Source organism: Pan troglodytes, chromosome 3 (genome assembly GCF_028858775.2).
Source record: "Pan troglodytes isolate AG18354 chromosome 3, NHGRI_mPanTro3-v2.0_pri, whole genome shotgun sequence".
NCBI lineage: Eukaryota > Metazoa > Chordata > Mammalia > Primates > Hominidae > Pan > Pan troglodytes.
The window spans coordinates 90354188-90380842 of NC_072401.2; the positions used below are offsets into that span (position 1 = coordinate 90354188).

At 38.0% G+C, this 26655-nt stretch overlaps 1 protein-coding gene across 16 annotated transcripts in view; it reads right to left on the reverse strand.

Annotated features, from left to right (window-relative positions):
* Positions 1–26655, reverse strand: part of FAM13A (family with sequence similarity 13 member A) — a 379627-nt gene that overhangs the window by 256036 nt on the left and 96936 nt on the right. For 11 of the 16 annotated variants that reach the window (XM_063809674.1, XM_063809673.1, XM_063809676.1 and 8 more), the window contains one exon: positions 3809–3986. The exons of 2 other annotated variants lie outside the window; for them this stretch is intronic. In XM_063809674.1, the coding sequence (XP_063665744.1) occupies positions 3809–3986 (178 nt within the window). Of the gene's footprint in view, positions 1–3808; positions 3987–21770; positions 21899–26655 lie in introns of all 16 variants that reach the window. 3 more of the 16 variants (XM_063809679.1, XM_063809680.1, XM_063809678.1) reach the window with 1 other exon arrangement.

Sequence of the window (26655 nt, forward strand, 5' to 3'; positions counted from 1 at the left end):
TTCATTCCCCACTGACAAGGGAAAGCTCTTCTTTATAGAAGAATATCACTAAAAGAAAAATAAAAAAAATACTAGTAGAGTTTAAAAATCAACATTCTACAACCCAAAAAGAAAAAACTGAATCAGACTAGGATTTTCAATAGACAATCAAACTGATAGTGAATAGGGAGGAATACACATTTGCATGATGCCCAAGTAGTCACCTAATGAATTACTTGCTAACTGCAAAGGGAATGCCACAGCCTTACAATACAGAGATTTGAAAGTGGTGACTTTAACTAACAAAGCAAACTAAGCATCAATAAGTGTGAGACAACTTAACATTACATGGCTTCTAATGGGATGCAACATTAAGGATACAATATCACTGATAAGGTATTCTGGCCAAAAAACTTAATCTGAGGCCGGGTGCGGTGGCTCACGCTTGTAATCCCAGCACTTTGGGAGGCCGAGGCGGGCGGATCACGAGGTCAGGAGATCGAGACCATGGTGAAACCCCGCCTCTACTAAAAATACAAAAAATTAGCCAGGCGTGGTGGTGGGCGCCTGTAGTCCCAGCTACTCCTGAGGCTGAGGCAGGAGAATGGCGTGAACCCGGGAGGCGGAGCTTGCAGTGAGCTGAGATCGCGCCACTGCACTCCAGCCTGGGTGACAGTGAGACTCCTCTCAAAAAAAAAAAACAAAACAAAACAACTTAATCTGAATATAACTTGACTTATATATGACTTATAGATTATAGTAAATTCAGAGGACAGAAAAATGACTTAACCACACAAGAAAATAATCAGACAAATCCACACTGTACAATATTCCACAGGATGATGTCTGTTTTCTTAAAAACTCAATGTGGATGCATCAGGAAAAACAGCTAATGTATACTGTGCTTAACACCTAGGTGTTGCAGCAAACCACCATGGCACATGTCTACCTATGTAACAAACTTGCACATCCTGCACATGTAATCCAGGAACTTAACATTAAATTAAATTAAATTTTTTTCAAAAGTCAATGTGGTTGAAAAAAAAAGTTGTGGTTAAATACAAACAAAACAACAGTGTGGGCACCCCTGCACATGGGTGTACACACATGGAAGGACTGTTCTTTATTAAGACATACTAAAGAGGCCTAACAACCAAGTAGAATGGATGAACCATTGGATCATCTTCTGAGAAAAATAAATTGTGACGAATTGGGATACTTGAATGGACTCTCCAAATGATATGATGGAATTGTCCATTTTCTTAGGCATAATAAGTATATTATGGTTATGTAGCAAAAATTCCTCATTTTTAAGGATGCATTATTAAGTATTTAACAGTGAAATAGCTGAGGTCTGCAACTTAGTTTCAAATGGTTCAACAAAAAATACATATTTACATATATACAGACATAAAATGCATTTGTTTTATCTAGTTAATGAGAAAATGTATAATCATTATGCTCCTTCAAATTGTATGACTGAAATTTTTCATATTATGAAAACAGGAGAAAAGCTTGAAAAAACCAGTTAAGTTCTAGTAAATTGATAAATATGAAAATAGGAGTTAATGAAACAGAAAAATTTTAAGGCAAATTTATTCAATAAAGTTAAAAATGGATCATTTGAGAAGAATAATAAATAGACAAAAAGCTCGGCTACTCTGGCCAAGATAAATAGTGAGAAGACAAAATTAACATTAGAAAAGAGAAAGAAGATGTAGCAACAGACAATAACATTTAAAAATCTGAATGAATTATTGTATAACGTTGTACCACATACATTTCAAAAGCTACATGAGGGTCGGGCCTGTAATCCCAGCACTTTGGGAGGCGGAGGCGGGAGGATCACTCGAGGTCAGGAGTTCGAGACCAGCCTGGCCAACATGGTGAAACCCCGTCTCTACTAAAAACCCCAAAATTAGCCGGGCATGATGGTGGGTGCCTATAATCCCAGCTACTCAAGAGACTGAGGCAGGAGAATCGCATGAACCCAGGAGGCAGAGGTTTCAATGAGCCGAGATCTCACCACTGCACTCCAACCTGGGTGACAGAGCCAGACTCTGTCTCAAAACAAACAAACAAACAAAAAGCTACATTAAACGACTGATCTATTAGGTAAATGGAATTTGTCAAGAATACTAAAACTAGCTAAGCATTAGTTTAAAAACCTGAGTTGGCCAGGCACAGTGGCTCATGCCCGTAATCCCAGCACTTAGGGAGGTCGCGGCAGGTGGATTGCTTGAGCCCAGGAGTTTGAGACCAGCCTGGGCAACATGGTGAAACCCCATCTCTACAAAAAATACAAAAATTAGTTGGGCATGATGGCATGTGCCTGCAGTCCCAGCTACTCAGGAGGCTGAAGTGGGAGGATTGCTTGAGCCCAGAGGGTGGAGGTTGCAGTGAGCCGAGATTGTACCACTGCACTCTAGCCTGGATAACAAAGTGAGACTGTCTTAAAAAGAACAAAACAGGTTAAATTGGTATATTTTATTTTATGTATATTTTACAACAATAGAAAAACTGTAAAACCATACTAATTAGAACTTATAATAAATACTCATTACTTATTGATATTCTGACTGACTACCTGGAGCAGATTACCAGAAATTCCAGATCAAGCCCAATTTCTAAGTTAGTAATGAGGTATGGATCTGTGTTTAATGCTTACTAAATAAGCATTCTATTTACAAATTCATTTTTACCTGTTCTAGAATCTAGGTTTCAGAATTATTCAACAGTTTTCTACTTACACCTTTCTCACATGTAAGTCACCAAACAAAGGTTTACTGGGCAGAACAAATATAAGAAAAAATATAGACTTTTTACTATCATGGAGCTTCTGAATAAGACAAAAAATTAGTGGATCCTGCATCTGAGATATTTATTCATGAGACCCTAAAATATCCTATGAAATGCCATTATTTAAAAGTTAACACCTTTAGAATTACAATCAGGATAGTTATTACAGTAGAACTTCTACCCAAATTAGGCTGTGAATGACCTGGAACCCTGTAGTCACTAGGATCTAAGCCAGAATCTATATTTAGACAGTCATTCTGAAGACTGTAATATTACTAGTTCTGGGCAGCTGAATAAGCCTGTATATTAATGAAGTGGAGAAGTAGATATGCTATTAAAAAAAAAGTTGCTGAGTTTCTGAGAGCTTTTGGAGTGTAAATGTTCTCTCTCTCTTAACTAGAAGAATGTATTTGATATCAGAGGTGATTAATAGGAGAGTTAAAAGCAAAGTCCCTGGATTGCAGGATCACATTTCACGTATCAAAAATTAAAGAGCTTTATGGAATAAGAAGGAGAATAAAATATTAAGCTTTACAAAAGTTCCTGTGGCTAGCAACAAAGAATCTACTAAAATAGACTGGTTTATTTCCAGTAAATGAAGCTGAGGTTATATTTTTCTGATACTGGCATAGTCTGTTCATAATTTTCCATCTATTGGCAATAATTTGAACTTTATTACTATTTAAAAAATTATTCACTATGTCATACTCCTTCTCTTTCTGCTAATCAACATTTCTGATTACAGATTTTTTTAAATGCCCCTTTTAATTAAAATATAACTTATTTCCAGATTTTTAAATAAGGCTATTTGATTTATTGCAAATTATAGTTTTGTAAAAAGGGCATAGCTACCTTCTTCAAATTGGGATGAAAAACAAGGCTAACATGCCCAAGAACAAGATACAACTTCTCCAAAATAAGCTGGCTGAATTTTCAGACTGAAATATGCTTCTACATCCCAGTAATTTCAGACAGTAGTAAACACAAAGGGGGACATGATGATATTAACAGTAAAACTCCACTAACTTACTGAAAGCAATTTGGCCCAAATACAGTGGCGAGATTGTGAACATTCATGCGATTCTGCACATGATGCTTGGCTACTTTTGTCAAGAACTGGCAAAGGTACTTGAGGAGGCAGTAGTGGGTGTCTGGCAGCTCTTTTATTAAGTCTCTTAAGCTACTCTCCTGAACATCATTTCTGCCATCTGGAAAAAAAAAGAATAAAAATGTTCTAAGGTATATTTCACAGTAACAACAACAAAAGCACATAGGTGTAATACATTCTAACATTTTATTCAGAAAAAAACTCTTGAGAGACTGAGATAGGCCTTGTGTATTTGACTTTATGTTAAATAATTACTAACTTATTATAGTCCCAGCTACTCAGGAGGCTGAGGCAGGAGAATGGCATGAACCCGGGAGGCGGAGCTCGCAGCGAGCCGAGATTGCGCCACTGCACTCCAGCCTGGGCAACAGGGAGAGACTCCGTCTCAAAATAAAAAAAAATAATAATAATAAAAAGAATTACTAACTTATGCAAGAAATATTTAAAAAACCACAAGGTTTATTCAGTGCACAAAATGGGTTTGTGTTTCAATTTAATGTTTTCATCCCCAAATTAAGACAATGGTTAGGTTTTTGATCCACAGTGGAATCTTCCATTTGATTTTTGTCTTCAACTTTGTCAAAATCAGGATTCTTTTGAATAAAATTTGATATGAGAGACCTTCAAGGGACACCATGGGGGATGCTAAACTTAGTGATCAAGATACTGTACACAGAGAAAACTAAAGGAAACTTAATTCCTAAACAGCTTTTTAATCTTGACAAAGATTATCTCCTTGACCAATCTCTAGTCAGACTTCTCTGAGCTTTTTTTCAACTAAGCCCTGTTCTGGGCATGTCCTCAAGAGTCCACTTTTAGTAAGAATACTGCTAAGTCAGTTCAGCCAAGATCCCCACCCTTCCTATCTGATAACCCTCCATATCTGACCAAATTACTCATTTCCCACCATCCTCCAAATGATGTCTGATCACCTTAGCCTGCCTTCAGCAAGAAACTTGTTAGGTCTGTTTAGCCATAATCTGTCCTGACCCTTGAGGTTTCCTGTTAGTAATTTTCCACCCACTGACTGCTGCCTATCCCAACTCTGGTATATGGTCATGTAATTCCCACTTTCCCTTGTATTCCAAGTTGAGCCCAATCTCTCTGCCAAGCTGCAAAACCCCAAATGCAGTAGTCCCTCTAGCTATCATAATAGTCCTGAATAAAGATTGCCTAACCATTCTTTAACAAGTGTCAGAATGAATAACTTTTTTTTCTTCTTCTTTTTTTTTTTTTAAGGAGTCTCGCTCTTGTCACCCAGGCTGGAGTGCCATGGCACAATCTCAGCTCACTGCAACCTCTGCCTCCTGGGTTCAAGCGATTCTCCTGTCTCAGCCTCTTGAGTAGCTGGGATTGATTACAGGTGCACACCACCATGCCCGGCTAATTTTTGTATTTTTAGTAGAGACGGCATTTCACCATGTTGGCCAGGCTGGGGCCTCCCAAAGTGTTGGAATTACAGGCGTGACCCACCACACCCAGCCAGAATAACTTTTTCTTTAACAATATCTAACATGTCATATAGTTCAGAATTTGATATATATTTCTCATACAAAAGACTAATAACCCAGCATACACCCCAAAATGTCTAACAATATATCAAAATTCATAGGCATACATATGAGAAGTTTCTCTCAAGTCTCAAAGATTTGTTTTGCCAATACTTAAATATAGTAAAATTGCTAAGTTTTGTGACTTTGTATAATGCTTTCTCTAAGAAAATAAAAATATTTTATAACAAATACAGTAGTTTAGAGGAATGACTACAATCCATTACTTTAACAGACATCTAAGAGAATAAAAATGTAATTCAGTTATAATTAATAAGCAGTTGTACTGCCTACATAAGTCAGCTTTAGCCAGTTAAGTGAAGAAGAAACAGAAAAATGAGGGAAATGAGATACAAAATCAGAGAATTAATCAGTGTTACAAAGCACCTGGATAACATAATGCTACAGACAGGAAGTGAAAACATATAGCAAATCAGACACAGTGACATTGAGAGGCTTCAGAGCACAAGATCAGAATGAAGGCTCAAGTCATTTCTGGTGTGAGGAACCTGGTTCTGCTACCTACTACTTATGTGACCTACGTTGTGTTGTTTATAATATTTTCCACTGCACTATGACCTTAAATAGCAGGGATATATAAGATAATGAAATAATTAAGTTGGAGTGATTAAGAACTAATTGGAGATACCCATTTCTCATGCCTTTATATTATGAAAATAAACAAATAATGAACCAAGAGAAAGTGTTCTGCCTTCTTTTTTATGGTGACTAATTCAAAGTGAGTCTATGGGATGTTTTCATGGGTGTTTGCTCTCTGTTTAAAATTGTGGTCTGATTGTCAGCATTTAAAGGTAACAAGCAACAGCATTACAACAGCCTTGATAATCAGCCTCTGGCCTTCTGGCTCTGAAATGAAACCTCAAACCATAAGGCAGGCAATGTGTAAAGATACCAGGTCTAATAAAATGAAGATTCAAAATAGTTATGAATTTATGACAAAAACATCTTTAAAAAAGCAGCAGCATTTTCATCATTTTCCAATTTCTGAAATACGATAAACAATTTTTCCAGGAAATAAAACAGCCAAACAATGGGAAGGGAGACAGATATATTTAGAGAGTTTCATGTTTAGCAAAATGACATAAAATCATTTATGGCGACTGGGTGCAGCGGCTCACGCCTGTAATCCCAGCACTTTGGGAGGCCGAGGTGGGCAGATCACCAGGTCAGGAGTTCAAGACCAGCCTGACCAACAAGATGAAACCCTGTCTCTACTAAAAATAACAAAAAGTAGCCAGGCATGGTGGCTAATCCCAGCTACTCAGGAGGCTGAGGCAGGAGAATCGCTTGAACCTGGGAAGTGGAGGTTGCAGTGAGCCGAGATCATGCTACTGCACTCCAGCCTGGGCGACACAGCAAGACCCTGCCTCAAAAAAAAAAAAAAAAAAAAAAATCATTCATGGCCTGAATGGAAGAATCACAAAATATACTCTGAAAAGTCAAAAGTAACTGAGAAATATCTTCCATCTACCTCCTTCCATTTCCACAGCATTTTTGTTTCCTGTGATGGAAGACAGATTCATCGATTCCTGGATTCACCCACTGGACAAGGATGTGAGTGTCCTCTACATCAGCGGCTTTGACAGCAGCACACCCACATTTATAATTTACCTCTTGAATCCCTGTTCAAATATACTGACAGTACAGTAAAGACCTTAATTTATTAGCATGACATTTTGCCTCATCTCTTTTCATACAGGTTAATTATGTATCTGCATTTTGTAAAGTGTTTCTGGAAATATCTGGTAAATATTACCATTACTGCCAGCCTGCTGCAACCCTACAAATAAGATTTCCTACATATGAGAATAATAATTGCTCAACACCTTCAGAGGAGGCTTGTAGAAGAATGCCTAGGGTAGCAGCATGGGGGCAGTGGTGGTACAAATGTGCCTATTAGGAAGATGTCTTCCGACGCTTGCGAGAAAGAAGGCTCATAATAATTGGCAGGGTGTGGTGGCTCATGCCTGTAATTCCAGCACTTTAGGAGGCCAAGGTGGGCGGACTGCTTCAGCCCAGGAGTTTGAGACCAGCCTGGGCAACATAGCGAAACCTCGTCTCTACAAAAAATACAAAAATTAGCTGGGCATGGTGGCACATGCCTGTAGTCCCAGCTACTTGGGAGGCTGAAATGGGAGGATCGCTTGAGCTTCAGGAAGTCAAAGCAGAAGTGAGCCATGATCATACCACTGCACTCCAGCCTGGGTGACAGAGTGAGACCCTGTCAAAAAAAAAAAATTTCCTAATAATTACTTTGCTATGGCTTTATTTTTTGATTTATTCATATCTAAATACAATAAACACTGCCTTATACATTCATGTTCTTGTATTTATATTGATAATTATGATGGCTCACTTAAGGTCTCACATTATAAAAGTTTGCAATGCTTCTATATTTGTTTACATGCATCCAAAATGTATATTTGTTGCACACTATGTGTATTTGTTGCACACACGCATCCAAAATGTATATTTGTTGCACACACGCACCCAAAATGTGTATTTGTTGCACACATGCACCCAAAATGTATATTTGTTGCACAAATATACAAACAGTATATTTGTTTATCATACACTTTCTATGTGTCTAACATTCTTTACCACCATGGGGAAGGCATTAAACAATGCTGTGATGGTTAATATTGAGTGTCAACTTGACTGGATTGAAGGATGCAAAGTATTGTTCCTGGGTGTGTCTGTGAGGGTGTTGCCAAAGGAGATTAACATTTGAGTCAGTGGACTGGGAGAAGCAGACCCACCCTCAGTGTCTGGGTGGGCACCATCTAATCAGCTGCCAGCAGAGGAACACGGAAGGACTAGACTGGCTGAGTCTTCTGCCCTCCATCTCTCTCCCGTTCTGGATGCTTCCTGCCCTTGAACATCAGACTTCAAGTTCTTCAGCTTCTGGACCCTTGGTCTTACACCAGACCCACTCTTGGACCCTTGGATTTTCCAGGGGCTCCTGGGCCTTTAGCCACAGACTGAAGGCTGTGCTGTGGGCTTCCCTACTTTTGAGGTTTTGGGACTCGGACTGGCTTCCTGGCTCCTCAGCTTGCAGATGGGCTATTGTGGGACTTTACCTTGTGATCATGTGAGCCAATACTCCTTAATAAGCCAAATACCCATCTATTCCATTAGTTCTGTCCCTTTAGAGAACCCTGACTAATACAAAAGCAAACTCCATGCTTTTATGAAACATATTCTAATCGAGGGTAAGACAGACAATTAAAAAATGTTTAAAATATATGTGAAGTGGTAACATACATGCTATGAAGAAACAGAAAGCAGGATAAAGTGGAGTAAAGCAGAGTGATGTCAGGGTACAAGATGTTATTTCACTCAATATGGTCAGGGAGGCCCCTCTGATACCATGACATTTGAGCAGAGCTGAAATAAATAAGGAAGTGTGTAGTAGGCAAGGAAACAGCACACACAAAGGGCCTGAGGCAGAGGTCCTGGGGCTGGGGCCAAGTGGTGGTGGGTGGGGTGAGTAGCAGGAGATGAAGTGGGGAGACAATGCAGAGAGGGAAAGGACAGATCATTACTGTCTGATTAAATCTGACTAAAAGCTATGGTCTTTTCTTGTTTTGTTTTGTTTACTGTGTGAGGGTTTTGAGCTGTGGCGAGACATGATCTGCCTTGAGGACCACTCCGGCTGCTCTGCTGAGTCTAGACTGTAGGGGCACAGTTGAAAGCAGCAAGATTACTTAAGAGGTTACTGTAACCATCTAGAAGGAAAGGGCCTGGGGCCTGGATCAGGCTGATGCTGATGGGATGGTTAGATGTGGGGGCGGATTCAGAATGCAGTTTAAATTTGTCTTGTGTTGGAAGTTGTTTTATTCATTTAATCATTCCGAAAACATTTATTGAGTGACTACTCTGTTCCAGGCACCATTCTAAGCATTTGAGATAAATCCATAAACAAAATAAACAGAAAATGCCTACCCTCATGGAGCCTACCATCTAGCAGGTGAGACATTAGGCAATAAATATAGTAACAGGGCTAGGGGAATTGGGAGTACTTGGACCAGGGTGAAGGCTAGTGATAGAGATTATAAATAAGATTGCCAGGAAGGTCTCCTTGAAATGTAGTTGATGTCTCCAGCCAAAGTAAAAAAAAAAATCTATAAACTGGCAAATATAAGCTCTTTTAGAGTTGGTGGTTGAGTTTCAACCATCTTTTAAACACCCTCCATGCCTTGCATATTAAAAGCGCTCAAGACATTGTTTTAAAGAATGATACGCATTTTTAAGACACACAGTAAGACAAACTAGCATAGGAATACAGTACATCTATATTTCAAATATATTTTAAAGAAATGTGGAATAATTTAGTCCATTTATAGAATCTGCTGAGTTCAATGGAATATTACTGTTAGGTAGGAATCAGATTACAGATAGTATCTAAATAGAAGAAAAAGCTCCTTTAGTGGTCACAGGGAAAGGACACTCAGCAATAAAATTCCATAAAAGGGCCTCAGAAACAGAAGTGAAATGTACCTCTGCAGATGTATTAACATATGTTAACTGCTTTAAACTTGTTAAACTGGAATAAAAACTAGGATCATATGTTATAATTCATAAGTCCAAAAATTCTAAGAAAACTTTGCAGATGGAAATAATGGTTCACAATTAAAATAGTCATCATTTTCTTTGACATCAATCTTAGGACAAAAACTATCTCTCTCCATTAGTGAAAAGTGCTACTTCAAATTATTCAAGTTTTCTTGAAAGTTCTCATTTGTTGTTGGCTGCATTTGACCCATTTCTCAAGCTAAAATTCAAACATTCAACTAGCACAGTATACATAGCATACAGACAAATCTACTCAGCACTTGAAAACTGTACCATAAATACTTTTGTTCCAGGTTAAGCAGCAAACATTGAACCATGTGACAAATATTTGCTCTCACTAAAAAAAAAAAAATTATAATTATAATCAGCAATGCTATACCTGTATCACAAGATATATCACAGAATGGCACCTAACTCTAATCTTGACATGTATCCTAGTGTTTGTCACATGCCTGGACTTTTCAATGACCATGAAGTTATACTGTACTCATAATCTTAGCCTCAAGGAAAGAATAATATAAAGTAACCGACAAAACGCTAATCTCTATCATGATATATCTCAGAGCCATGAGAAGGTCAACCATTAAGACAACCAAAATACTTAGCCTCATGGTGCCAGATTTGTCAAAGTAGCTTCCCCCCTCCCTCTGCCTCATTAAACCTCACAAAATGTTTTATGAAAACTTGCTAATCTATTAGATATTAATAGTATAATGAGCTGTTGCCAACTTTGCAGATTAAGAGAGGTTATAAACTCGACAACATGGGCAGCCTCTAGAAACTGAGAAACCAGCAAAGAAATAGAGACTTCAGCCTTACAACTGCATGGAACTGAATTCTGCCAACAATATGAATGAGTCTGGGAGTAGATTCCCCCTAGAACACCCAGAACAGTCATACAGGAGCCTAGACTGTCACCTTGATTTTGGCCTTGTGAGATTTAGAGTAGAGGAACCAGTTGAGCCCACACACTTCTCACCCACAGTACAGTGAGATAATAAATTTGCAATGCATTAAGTCACTAAGTTCATGGTAATCTGTTATGGTAGCAATAGGAATCTAGTAGTTCCCCATTTGGAGATGACTAGACTGAAATAGAGAGATTGATTAGCCTGTCCACATTCACCCAGGTACCAAATAGCTGAGCTACAATTTAAATCCAAGTGCCCAGGACCTCATAACATACAATTTGATCAGCATACTCTTACAAAGTTAGCTATTATTGTTATCATTATTACAGAGCAGCTAACACCATGTCTCATGTATGTAAATATTTAAGAAATGTTTCCTGAATTAATCAATCAATAAACAAATGTGTTGTGTAGTGGAGAGGTGGGAATCTTAATTAATTTGTGAGAAACTATAGCTTCGTAAATTCTCAGGGCTTGTGGAGAAATAAAATTTTAATAGAAACCTATAAGGCTGCATGGGCACAAAATATAAACTACATAAGAATAAACAAAACATGAATTATATTTCTTTCTAAATATGTATTTACAGAAGAATGAGAAAAATAATTATGAAATGCCAGCTGTACAGAATCAGACTGGGTTTTACCTCCGCATTTCATTCCCCAAGACTGGAATCACTTCTTTGGAGTGATGAGAAGCTTATATAGGCAACAGAATTTCATTTTCCTATGCAAAAGGAGGGATTATGTTTCTTACAAATCTCTTACAACCTCATGACCATGATATGGTTCTCAGAGGCCTCATGTAAATTTCTCAAAGGGCAGACTGATAAAGTGACTAATAAAAATTAATAAATTACCCTCTATTCTTAGAGGTTATTAGTGAAACTACGAATCTTATCATTCTGATTAGATTCTGCAAAATGCAGAGGTATGTTTATTGCCAAATTAGTCAATATTTACAGTGATCCTCCTGTTCCCAGAGAGAACCTGTATGTCCAAGAGCAAAGGCCTGCAGGAAGAACAAAGAATTAGGTGATATTTTACACTTTAGTCCTATAACCAAAACAAACTCCTGATAATGCCTAAATAGTATCTCAGCATATTTATTTTGTGAGTATTTATTGGGTACTGAATGCTTGTCAGTCGGGACAGGTGGTGTACACAAAAATATAAAATAGTCTAAATTATAAAGCTGGAACCTCATATCTACAATAAAGGTTAGACACAAGCATTTAGCAGCTGAAGAACTTATTTGTATGAGAATTTATGTACCGAGGAGACTGGAAAAAACAAATAGCATATAGGACAGAGAGCCTCACACAATGTAAAATGCTAATCTGAAACAATATTGGCAGTATCTCAGCTAATAAAACTAGGCTTTCTCCATCAATCTAGCACTACATTAAATGGGCCAAGTACAGTAAATATATAGTTTCAGATGAAATCATACTACCACCAGTTGGTTTTTTTCTAGGCACTACTGGTTAAATGCTCAGCTATAAGTGGCCTGTAAGTGGATTTGGTGCCATATAAGTTAAACCAAGCCCAGAGTTACTTAAGCCTATTTGTATGTCCTCTTACCCCTCCTTTCTCCCCTAAGGGCCTCAAATTGTTTATGGACTCATTGTAAAAGGTTGATTATTTCCATGGGTTCAGTAAAGCAGGTGTTCAAAACACGGCTTGACAGAGTTAGGGCAGAGCTCTAAGTGGCTAGCAAGCTAATCATCTGGCTATCCCTTCAACTGATATTCTTTAACCAAACTTTTAATATTTTTTATGTAGATTGATTTTCTATTAATACAAGTTGTATACTTTTTAAATAACTCACTTGTTGACTATGTCTTTTCTTCTTCCAACATAAAAGCATTACTAAAAAAACAAAGAACTTACTGAGGATTTCACCCAGCTCACAATTAATTCCATAATATCCCCAATGGGCCTCTTCTTGGCCTTGGAGCTGCTGGGTATCCCGCTTTTCCTCTTCAAGCCTATAATCTTTCTAAAACTATGTTAGAAAATAGTTACTCAAAATAAAGTTACAATATAACATAGCAATTACAGGTAGATACTCAAGAGAAATGAAAGCATATATCCACACAAAAACTTGTACATAAATGTTCATAACAGCCAAAAAATGGAAATAACCCAAATTTCCATCAACATGAATGGATAAGTAAAATATGGTATATTCATACAATAGAATATTAACCAGCCATAGGAATGCAGTACTGATATATGTGACACCACAGATAAAGCTTGAAACATTATGCTAGATCAAAGAAGCCAGTCACAAAGTACCACATACTGTGTGATTCCATTTATGAAATGTCCATAGAAGCAAATGTTTATAGAAAGAAAGTAGACTGGTCTTTGCCTAAGGATGTGGGTGGTGGGAGGAGGGAGGAATGGGGAGTGACTGCTAATGAGCATACGGTTTCTTTCTGGGGTCATAAAAATGTTTGAAAGTTAGATAATGGTGATGGTTGCACTTTGTGAATAGATCAAAAACCACTGAATTGTACACTTTAAGAAGGTCAATTTATGGTGGGTAATTTATATACCAATAAAGCTGTTATAAAGAAATTCTGTTGACTTCAAAATCAAGCATGGGAAAAAATCAAGCATGGGAAAAGAAAGTCAGAGGAGACCTTTCAGATAAAGATGACAGATCATTTCAGTTAAAGATGAGTGTACCTACTTTTCCTCCTAATATCCCACTAAAATGACAATTTTTTTAAAAGAATAAGTCCTCAAGGATAAAGAGAATAGCCTAAAACATGACAGTAGATGGAAGATTTTAACAAATGTACATATGCACGCACACATGTGCACACAATCATGTTTCAAGATGAGTTGTTCTTATATGGAATAATTTGCTCAGTCATGGCTTCCCTTTCCAAGCTTGCACAACCTCACCCACTAGTTAATACTATCTCACAGAGTCAAAAGCCATATAAGGAAAATAAAGATGCATACGTGTACCCAGTAAAGAAAAGATCATCTAGTTATCAGGACCTACAATCTCAGAGGTCATGGGTGGTTATAGATACAAATAAGGTTCTTCCTGTCACATGGATCTGGATGAGAGCAGTCCAACTGGAACACTGCCAAAATGTATGAAGTCATCTGTGGAAACCTGGGTTTCCTGCCACCACATTTCCAATTTATTCCAGTGGAGGCTTTGTGCTGCTGATTGATTGGTACCTTGGGCAAATACGTAGACATCAAACCTTTAATTTTGCTCTGGGTTTAAGTCTTTACTTAGAAAAAAAGAATAGTGTATATATTTGGCATTGCTTATAGAAAACCCAAAAGATACACACTGAAAATGGAAAGGTTAAATTTTGTAGTTTAATATAATGATTCTGTTTCTCGCAGAAACAGATATTTGTGTAAGTTGAGTAATTTCAAAAGAAAAGAAGCTTCCCAGTAAAAAGAAATTACCCTAGGGAAGGAAATATATCATATGCTTGTTATGGAGTTCATACTACCCAAGAAATGACAATTCATAACTAGTATCTGGCCAACATTTATTCATGTGGTACTGTAAAATTTGCAAGTCGAAACCACTCAGCTAATCTCAACACAATACAGATGGCATCAAGATAGTGTAGATAAAAGACAGGCTTGACTCCAAGGTATCTAGTGAGTTCCTCATATAATGAAGAAAGAGAAAGCCCTAAGGCTTAGGTACAAATTAGCTTATTAAATTAGATTTATTTACAATTAGCCACTGTGCTGATTAAAATGGCCCTATTATTATGGTGGTTTTCTTAAGAAAAACAGTTACTGTCTAAATTATCAAATGCTCATAAGCATTTGATAAAATTCACAGGCACTTAACTCTCGCATGTTGTTTGCACAGCTGCTATTATAAAATTCTGTCTCATTTAAAATCAAATATGGGTTGTGGGGGTAAAAAAAAAAAAGGCAAGGGAGAATTTCCATTTAAAGAGACAGACCGATTATATGTGTTTATCTAGTCTTCCCAAGGCTCCACTGAAATGACAGTAAAATAATACTTAAAAAGTGTAAGCACCCAACGGCAAAAAAAAAAAAAAAAAAAAGAACAGCAGAGGAAACAGAAGAGTATGAGATTTTAAAGACATTTGGAAGTGGATGCAAGTGACTGGAAACAGATTGTTTACAAGCCTGTCAGGCTCGGCAAGTCCTTCAACACCGCCTGCATCCAGGCAGGCATGTGCTCAGACAGGAGTGCTGAGGCTTAGTCTCCGGGTAATATCAAAGGATTCTTGAATATCTGAGATAGTTAAGGACTAGCACGAGAAACACATTTGAAAATGTGAGATTAGTGAAAAGTCTGCTAAGAAATAAGGAGTCATTATTTCCTTACTGATGGGAAGTAAGCATACTACTTCCCACCTCCCCTAAGCCCTGCTCTTGATGAACTCAGTAGCTGAAGAGAAAAAGATCTTCACATACTGACATTTGGGCATCCCCAAATGACACAGCTAAATTTCTCATTTTTCTATCTAATCCTTCCAAAGTGAAGTATGCCAAGAGACAAGCCCCTGATCCCATTTACAAAATGTTATCCTCAGATCAAAACAGCTAAGAATCACTTTATGTTTGAATAAAGACAAAAAGAAAACCCATAAACAGATAATACAGAGAAAAGAAGAAAACTTAAGTACAACGTAACAACAAACCATTGTTAGTATCCTCAGAAAAGTAAGACGAGAATGTTCTAAAAGAGTATGGTGTTTTGCAAGAGGAATCAAAAGCAAGATTATTTTGGATATTAAAAATAGAAAAGCTAAAATTAAAAAAATAGGTTTGGCAGGAAAATAAATGAGGAAATTTCACAGAAAACAGAATTAAAAGACAGTGATAAGTCATTTAAAGAAACTATAATATAGGAAGGATAACACAAGAAAATTTCCAAGATCAAAAGAAAATACTTTCCAATCTGATGGAACTCATGGAATGTTTAACATAATGGGTAGAAAAAAGACTCCAGGAAATAGCAGGTCCAGGAAAAAACACTGGTGAGGGAAAACTCAAGATGACATCTACAACCAATACAAGTGGGAGCAGAAAATAAAAAGGGCCCCTAAGAGGAATCACCACAGAAATAAAGAATGGATAAATTACTTTTTTTAAGTTAACAGTGGAGTTGTTGGAGCAATTTGGAAAAAAAAAAAAACTGCATCAAGTTTATAGAAAATTATGTAAGTGGGCTGGGCATGGTGGCTCATACCTGTAATCCCAGCACTTTGGGAGGCTGAGGTGGGCAGATGACTTGAGTTCAGGAGTTCAAGACAAGCCTGGCCAACATGGGGAAACCCTGTCTCTACTAAAAATATAAAAATTAGCTAGGTATGTTGGTGCACACCTGTAATCCCAGATACCTAGGAGGCTGAGGCAGCAGAATCATGGTTATAGGTGTGCGGGAGGTGGAGGTTGCAGTAAGCAGAGGTTGCAGTGAGCTGGGATCCCACACCACTGCACTCCAGCCTGAATGACAGAATGAGTGGGGAAAAAAGAAAAAAATATATATACATGTATGTAAAAAAAAAAAAAGACAAATATTGTCAGAAAATATCTCACACACCATATACCCTCTTACGTAATTATTCACACATTAATTATAAATTTAACTAAATTTGTGATATATCAATATTCGAAGAAATTGTTTGGAGTAAGTGGCAAGGCAACAGAGTGAATTCCATCTATTTTATAAGCAGAAGTGATGAGATATCTGAAAGTGAGCAATCAAGATTTAACACTATATTATCAAATGGAAGCAAATACCAAAACAACAGCTAAACCAATTAAAAGTTATTCATTCTGAGAAAGAACTGAGGGCTGCCAAAGGGTATGGTAGGGATCTGCCGGTTTTCTTTTCTTTTTTTGTAGAGACAGGGTCTCACTATGTTGTTCAGGCTGGTCTCAAACTACTGGCCTAAAGCAATCCTCCTACCTTGGCATCGCAAAATGCTGGAATTATATAGTCATAAGCTACCACACCTGGCCAGGGTCTGCTGGTTTTTTCTTTTCTTTTTTGTAAGATGGAGTCTCACTTTGTTGCCCAGGCTGGAGTGCAGTGGTGCAATCTCAGCTCATTGCAATCTCCACCTCCCGAATTCAAATAACTCCCGTGCGTCAGCCTTCTGAGTAGCTGGGATTACAGGCGTGCACCACCAGGCCTGGCTAATTTTTGTATTTTTAGTAGAGATGGGGTCTTGCCATGTCAGCCAGGCTGGTCTCAAACTCCTGGCATCAAGTGATCCACCCACCTCAGCCTCCCAGAGTGCTGGGATTACAGGCGTGAGCCACCGAATCCAGCCCATCTTGTGTTATCAACTTAGCCAACGATGAGAAAGTTCAAGCACAGTTTCAATTAATTTGGGCAAGGATTTTGAAATCTTCCTCTTAACTCCAAGTTGAATTCATTTCTTTTTTCCCTTTTCCTTCTCCTTTCTAATCATAAGGCAGGTAAGCACACTTATTCTTCTGTAACTCTTTTGTAAATATTCGAAAAGAAAGGGAAGTTAGAATAGAGAAAGGGTAAGGAGACCAATTTTAAGCTTAAAAGCAGAAAAAATGAGGAGAATCACACTAAAATGACTTTTCTTTTTATAACCAAGAAAGCAATGGACAGGAGTGAGGGCTGAGGATGAGTTGGGACAAAAGCATTGGGAAGGGAGATTACATTAAAAATATGGATGCCCATGTTCCATCCCCCTAATGATTTTATTGGCCTGCAATAAAATCTCTGAAAGTTGATCTCTGAAAGTTTTCAAAGCTTTCTAGAAATTTTTTTTTTAACTTTTATTTTAGGTTCGGGGGTACATGTGAAGGTTTGTTACATAGGTAAACTCATGTCATGGTTTTTTTTTTTTTGGTACAGATTATTTAGTCACCCAGATATTAAGCCCAGTACCCAGCTGTTATCTTTACTGTTCCTCTCCCTCCACTCACACTCCATCCTCAAGTAGACCTAGTGTTTGTTGTTTACTTCTTTGTGTTCATAAGTTCTTATCATTTAGCTCCCACTTATAAGTGAGAACAAGCAGCATTTGGTTTTCTGTTTCGATGTTAGTTTGCTAAGGATAATAGCCTCTAGCTCCATCCATGTTCCCATGAAAGACATGTTCTTGTTCTTTTTTATGGCTGCATAATATTCCATGATGTATATGTATTATATTTTCTTTATCCAATCTGTCACTGATGGCATTTAGGTTGATTCCATGTCTTTGCTATTGTGAATAGTGCTGCAAATGAAAATTCACATGCATGTGTCTTTATGGTAAAATGATTTCTATTGCTCTGGGTATATACCTAGTAATGAGATTTGCTGAGTTGAATGATAGTTCTGTCTTTAGGTCTTTGAGGAATTGCCACACTACTTTCCACAATGGTTGAACAAATTTACACTCCCATCAACAGTGTATAAGGGTTCCCTTTTCTTTACAACCTCATCAGCATCTGTTAATTTTTGACTTCTTAGTAATAGCCATCCTGACTGGTGAGATAATATCTCATTGTGGTTCCAATTTGTATTTCTCTAATGATCAGTGATGTTGAGCTTTTTTCATATGCTTATTGGCTGCATGTATGTCTTTTGAGAAGTGTCTGTTCATGTCCTTTGCCCACTTTTTAATGGGGTTGTTTTTCTTTCCTAAATTTGTTTAGCTTCCTTATAGAGGCTGGATATTAAACCTTTGTCAGATGCATAGTTTGCAAATATTTTCTCCTATTCTATAGGTTGTCTGTTTACTCTGTTGATAGTTTCTTTTGCTGTGCAGAAGCTCTTAAGTTTAATTAGATCCCAGTTGTCAATTTTTGCTTTTGTTGTGATTGTTTTTGGCCTTTGTCATGAAACCTTTGCCCTTTCCTACATCCAGATGGTATTGCCTAGGTTGTCTTCCAGGGTTTTTATAGTTTTGGGTTTTACATTTAAGTCTGTAATCGATCTTGAGCTGAATTTTGTATACGGTGTAAAGAAGGGGTCCAGCTTCAGTCTTCTGAATATGGCTAGCCAGCTATCCCAGCATCATTTATTGAATAAGGAGTCTCTTCCCCATTGCTTGTTTTTGTCAGCTTTGTTGAAGACCATATAGTCATAGGTGTGCAGCCTTATTTCCGGGCTCTCTATTCTGTTCCATTGGTCTATGTGCCTTCCAAGGCAATTCTTACAGGCTGCAACAGTTGAGAAGCACTGACCTAGCACTTATTAAATATTTAGTATGTGACTGGCATTATTCCAAGTTCTTTAGTATCTTTCAATATCCACAATAACCTCAGGAAGTAGACACTACTGCTATTGAGAGGGAAGAATTCCCTGCGCCCCACTGTAGGACTTGCAACAGGGGTGTGGCTTGCTTACTCAAACCCCTTGTGGGAGGAGGAGCATGCAGGCAAGCAGGTGCTGGGGCCAGAGCGAGCATTTTTGGGCTCCACCCCCAAGGTAGCGTCTAGGGGTATGTTACAATTAATGGTCTTTTAGCAGTTGCTATCCATGGACGGCTAAGTGTTAACCAGCTCAGTGGAGAGTCAGTGTGATAGCCTTTTACACCCTGCCCTCTTGGTACCCCGGTCCTTGTCTGGCAACCAGGAAGAGTCAGGTCACATGGATTTGAAGGATGGTGAATGCGGATTTTTTATTAAGCAGTGGAAGGTGGCTCTCAGCGGAAGGAGAGCTAGACAGGGGATGGTGCAGGAGGAAGGTAATCTTTCCCTGAAGCTCTGCTGTCTCCAGCTGGGCTCCTTTCTGAAGTTAAGCCGCGTCTATCCATAGTCTCAGACACTCAGTCGCTTCTTCTCCTCTCGACATTCAACCACTTGTCCCTCTGCCAGCTGAGGTCTGGGGTTCATATGGGCACAGGATAGGGGGGCAGGACAGACCAGAAAGTAACATTCAGGCACAAAAACAGGAATGCCTGTTCTAATTTAGGGTCACGGGTCCAGGCTTGAGGGTGGAGCCCTCACCAGGGACTCCGCTCTCCTGCCTCTTGTCCGTATCATTATCTCCATTTAACAGGGAAACTAAGTGTGGTGATTTAAAAATGCCTACAAAGTTTGACACATTTCCCTTAAAAAGATGGAGCCTAATTTTCCTACCCTTGAATACAGACCAGATTAATGACTTGCCCCTAACAAACAGGGCAGAGTGATTCTATCTGACTTCTAGAGCTAAAAGGACAGCTTCCATCTCTCTTGAACTGCATGCTCTGGGAGAAGCCAGCTACCATGTTAAGATAACATTCAAGCAGCCATCTGAAGAAGCCCACAGAAAAAGGAATTAAGGCCTCTCACCAAGACCGAGCATTAAATTGTCATCCATGTGAGTAAGCCACCTTGGAAAAAGATCCTCGAGCCCCAGTCAAGCTTTCACATACCTGTAGCCCCTGCCAACCTCTTGACCACAACTTCCCGAGACCTTGAACCAGAACTGCCCAGGTAAACCACACTTGAATTCTCGACCCACAGAAACTGTGAGAGAAGATACATGTTTACTGATTCAAGCCACTAAATTTTGGAGTCATTGTTATACAGAAATACATTAACAGATACACTAGGGCACAAAAAGGGTAAGTAACTTGGCCATACTAATGCAGAGAGCAAATGGCAAACCGAGATTTGAAATCTATTGGAATGGAGCCAAAGCCTATGCTCTAAGGCACATGCTATAAGCACTTTCTTCAAAATGGAGATTATACTGCCAATATCACATTAGAGCTGGTGCTAAGATTAAAACAGATTATATAAGTAAAATATCTACTAGGTATTAAACTAAGCAATAAGTAGTCACCTAATGGCACCCATTGCTGTCATCAGTCACTCGAACAAGTATATTCTTAAAAAGGATCAATGTTAAACACAAAAAACACCTCAGTATCATTTTTTCCACAGCATTTCATTTATTTTAAACTTTTTCCTTACTTCTAAATTCACTAGACATTAAGGATTTCCGAGACAGAAACAAATCAATGCTATAATAATTTATATCCCAGAGACTATCTAATTAACATCCCACTGCAGGCTTTTTTACTGTTTTTCACTCAAACATTTATCAAATTTAATAAATTTTAAAAAGCACAGTGTTATGGACTAAATTTTGTCCAAAATTCACAGATTGACGCCCTAGCCCCCAGTGTGCCCACAGTGGAAGACAGCACCTTTAAGGAGGCAAGGAAGGTTAAATGAGGCCACAAGGGTTGGCTCCTGATCAAATAGGGCTGGTGTCCCTATAAGAAGAGAAAGAGATATCAGGAGTACTCCAGCACAGACAAAAGGCTACGTGAGGACACAGCAAGAAAGTGACAACATCTGCAAGGAAAGAAAAGAGCCCTCACCAGAAACTACTGCCAGCACCTTGATCTTGGACTTCCAGCCACCAGAACTGTGAGAAAATAAGTTTCTGTTGTTTTAGCCACCCAGTCTGTATTATTCTGTTATGGTGGCCCTAGCTGATTAATACAAGCAGTATAAAATAAAAAGGCTAGGCTTTGGAGCCAGGCAGATCCCAACTCTGCACAATCTACCTGCTTGTTCTTTGGCAAGTAACTTGCCCTCACTGAGCTGAGCTTCACTTTCTTTATCTATGAAATATTTGTAGGAATAGCTGTAATGGAGATAAAAACACAAACACAAGTAAAGCACCTAGGCAAAATCTTGACCCAAAACAGGCACTTAAATTGTGATTAAAGAAATATATAAAATTAGCTTATCGTTATCTATTTATATCTACAATATTGTCCAAACATAATTGATGCTCAGAATTATAAACACTGATGAGTCTACAAAGATGACTATGAAATGCACATCTTTAGTCCGAATCCCTCTCATAAGCACTAACCTTCATTTTACTCATCCATTTAAAATGAACTCCTCGTCACGGCCCCCAAATAATCTTCCTTTGTTAACTTCCATTAGGTTTATTAAAGGATCAACTGTCAAGATGTCACATCAGGATCTTTCCCCTTTCTTTAAAAAAAAAAAAACACGATCTCTGAGACAGATATTTAATAAAGTCTCCACCACGAAATCATCAGATCCTACTGTGAAATTAAATTAATTAAAACTAAAAGCTGTTGGAACTTTAAATTATTTGAACCTTAAGAGAAATGAGAATATGTGGCCTGAGTCACGTAGCATGCAGTTGCAACTTCTGCTTCTCTGATTATAGATTAACTTTCCTCTGTATTCTTGTACTGTAGATGATTAGGAAAGACCCAAAGGTACCAGAGATAAGACTCCCTTCAACGCCATTACCTCTCCTTACAGAATGTTAAAGCAGTCTTCCTTGGGCTGTAACAAGCTATAATCAATCAAATTGCTATAATGTATGTGCTATGAGCTATGCAAGGTTAGAAAAAACCAGATCCACACATGTATGTGTCTTTCCACAATGCCAGGCTTTTATTAATGTTATTCCAATCACAAAAGCCATGAGCTACATGGAATTCCCAAGAAGGCAATTTTCCTTAGTACTTCCTGTTAATTTGGTAGTCAGAGTTGTGGGGACACAGGCTCAAACCACTTCACAACTCAGTCAATATTGCAAACCACATATAATAGTAAACTTCAGCAATATATAAATAACGTTAAACATTCCACAACAAAGTAACATTTAATATCAAGAGGAAGAAGAGACAGGAGAAAAGGGTTGACAAACCAGTCCAGGGAGAGTGAAGAGGACCAAAAGAGTCCTAGTCTGGGTTGAGCGGTCTGTTGGTCTCGCAAGGAAGAGTATTTTAGGTGGCAGAACCTTCTGCAACAGATGCCAAGCTCTTAATCATGAGTAACTACAAAACAGTGACAGTTAAGACGGCCCTTTTGAGCTACTGAAGACCTAATCTTTTATAGTCAGAGTCCTCTGGTGAGAACTGGTAGGAACTGGTGCCTGTTTGTGTCCATATCTGGTTGGACACAGTCTTTATTTTTTATTTGTTTATTAAGCAAAGGATCTTATCCTTGTCGGCAATGTGTCCTGTGAAATATAAAATAAGAGTCTTTTTCTAAGATGGAGATAGTTATGTCAGGGGTCCTCTATACAGTATGTACTGACCTTGTATGGAAAAATTTGTAACCCTGCTAAACTACTCTGCCTCTGCCTATATAAGTAAAACTTTAACCTCTCTACTTTGAACCTCTGTCCCCATTCCTTTGGAGTCTGTGTTTCCCGAGTGGTTATCCCCAGGCTTTGTACCGAATAAACTCTAAACTTAATCATATTTTCTGAATTTCATCATTTAAGGTTGACACTACCAAGTGTAACAGACAGCACCTAAGCCTTTGGGCTAAGTCCCAAATTTGCCTGGAGGTAGGGAAAGAGCATTAGGCAGCCACAGAAAGTTCCTAGAAAGTTGGAGACTGTCTCTTCCTTTCAGGACAAAAGATCAGGTCTGAGGAGCTGAAGCACTTTAAAATGTAAAGGTGCTACCCTGTGTACAGATAGAAAAGAAAAGATTTGAATAACTGAAGACAAAGGAACAGTAGTTGCCTCTGGCCTTATCTAAACACTAAGTTTGCAGGGATCTTTCCATGGTGCTACTACAACTCACTTCACAAATTTCTTCCTCATTATTAGTATGTATTCACAACCATCTGATAAACTGGCCCTCTGCCATCATGTGGTTCTGTGGACCCCATCAAAGTTACAGACACCAGGGTCAGGCCACCAGACTACCCCTTCCTAACACAGTTTCTCAGGTCATCTCAAAACCTCTGACTTTTCTTACCCTCATTATCTTTTCTTTTTTTTTCTGAGATGGAGTCTTGCTCTGTTGCCCAGGCTGGAGTGCAGTGGTGCGATCTCGGTTCACTGCAACCTCCACCTCCTGGCTCAAGCGATTCTCCTGCCTCAGCCTTCTGAGTAGCTGGGATTACAGGCACCTGCCACCACGCCTGGCTAATTTTTGTATTTTTAGTAGAGACAGGGTTTCCTCATGTTGGCCAGGCTGCCCTCAAACTCCTGACCTCAGGTGATCCTCCCATCTTGGCCTCCCAAAATGCTGGGATTACAGGTGTAAGCCACCATGCCTGGCCATCCTCATTATCTTAATAATTACCAGCTACGATGTTCTCTTCATGTTTTCTGTCTGTCTCTGGTAACCTTCCTGTAAAATCCCATGATGAGTTTCTTTTTGGAATGATGACAAAGAAAGTATTGGCACTGGATAGTGGTGATGGTTGCACAACACTGAGATTATACTTGATGTCACTGAATTGTACTTAAAAATGGTTAAAATGGTAAATGCTATGTTACGTATATATTTACAACAATTTAAAAATTTTTCATTGCCCACTATTTATCTGATACAGATGGTTATAGGACTATGACCTAGATTTCTGTTAGCCTTCTAGATGTTCTCTCTGCATGTAGCATCTTCCCATCTAACCATCTTACACAGCACTGCCTAACACTGCTTCTATTATGTGAGATCTTTCTTAAACATTTTATTATTTATATATAAATATTAATTTAACACTAATATTCAAGACCCTATACCACCTAACCTCAACCTACTTTTTCAATGGTATCTTTTGCTAATCTCTTCTAGCTACAGATAGCTCTGTCAGATAATTCTGTCTTACCGTGTTTTTGCTCATGTCCTTAACTTACTTAAAAGATTTTCCTCTCCATACAAGTTAATGTTGTCTCCAATCTTATTTTTCCCACAAAGTGTTTTCTGACCACCATAATCCAGGCTGGTTTTCTTCCCTCCTTGTTAGTTACCACTGACTGGATGTTTTTATTGTTCATTTAAAGCACTATTGTAGAATATATACAACATATCTTCTACTTCCTCAATTAAATCACACACTCCTTAAAATCAAGATGTTTAATTTTTCATTTCTTTGTATTACTCAGTATCTATTTAGAAGTTACTAAAAAAAATACTGATGGATGATCTAATTCCAAGTCATCAAATAACAATAAAAATACTCAACTATGATCTAGAACTACTTACATTTATATTAGAGAAGAATTTTCCACAGGAAACAGTCAATTAAAAATATTTCTAGTTAATCCTAAATTAAATGAATCCTCTTCTGCAATCTTTTTATGGCTTACAATTCACACCTATTTCCAAAACACACATGAGATTACAAAAATAAAAAGTACATATACTACTGCCCTACCAACATAAGGATAAAAGATCAAAAGGCATGGAATACACCAAGCTGAGATAATCATACTATAAACCTTGATTAAGGAAGATGAGTTGCTGCAGTCAGAGAGAAGCCTAACATGGCAATAGGAAAGGATGATCACTGAAGGTCCCTTCAAGTGTGCCTCTTAAATATAAATTGTCTAAACCTCTGAGAGGTATTGTGAGGCCTCTGAAAGAAGTGAAAGGTTCTGGAAGAAATCAAATAGAGAAAGAAGTCTTTGATAAAAATCTGTCATGCAGGTATACTGATTTGCTAACTAAAACCCATACAATCTCAGAGCTTCAGACATCAGACACATCCAAAGTGGATAATTTGTTATAGAAATGAATGAATTTAAATAGTTTTCTCCCATGGAGGGCCACTGTTCATCTACAAGATGTTAAGGGTCAGGGATGCTTACAGACATCCAGACTGTTCTCACTGGCAGTTTGGTTTAGCCTAAATGTCTGAAAAAATACTTAGGGCTCCAGAACTCCATCCTATAAAGCATGGAAGAGAGGACTTTGATCTGAAAAATTTTAAGCATATTCAACTATGAAATCACTTGCTGTTTACACAGGATATAATTCAAAGGCCTACAACAACATTAAAAAAAAAAGAAATGTAGCATTGACTTGTGACAGAATACCAAGAAAACAATTTAATCTGTTATTATGAGGATGGATTTATGAAAGCAGGGTAGTCACCCCTGAGGAAATTACATCAAAACAACTTTATCACATATTGATGTATAGTAGAAAGGGTGGGAGATGAGAATACTGTTTACTGGCAAGTGCAGCATCTGCTTTTAATGGGCATTAAAAGCAAACCCATTCAACTATGTGTAAAGAGTTTTACCATCCCCGGCTTCAGGGTGCTCAGTTGCAACGTCCACCCTGTACTGTAAGGGTACCTCACACAGGATAAACCAACAAGAAACACAGTAATCCTTCCTATCTTTCATCTGAAATATGAAAGAAGGAAGTTTATTTTATAGAGACAATAAAAAATATATATATAACACAGTATATATATAAAAAACACAGTATATACATATAACACAGTATATATATATATATATATATAATATATATAAAACACAGTAACCCTTTTTACCTATCTTCTATCTGAATTATGAAAGAACAAGTTTATTTTATAGAGGCTATATTGTCTGATGCCTAATGCATACATTATTCCCTCTATTTGGCAGCTTACATAACTAGTAGTTGCTCAATTACAGTCATGCACTGCACAATGATGTTTTGGTCACTGAGGGACTACATATATGACTATGGTCCTATAAGATTATAATGGAGCTGAAAAATTCCTATTGCCCAGTGATGTCATAGCCATCATAACGTCCTACTGCAACATATTACTTATGTGTTTGTGGTGATGCTGGTGTAAACAAACCTACTGGCTTCCAGTCCTATAAAAGTATAGCATACACAATTACATTCGGTACATAATACTTGATAACAATAATAAATGACTATGTTACTGGTTTATGTAGTTACTATACAGCAAGTATAGCGACATTTCATTCAAGGTCATTTTGTTCTAATGCTGATGAGAAAAAAATA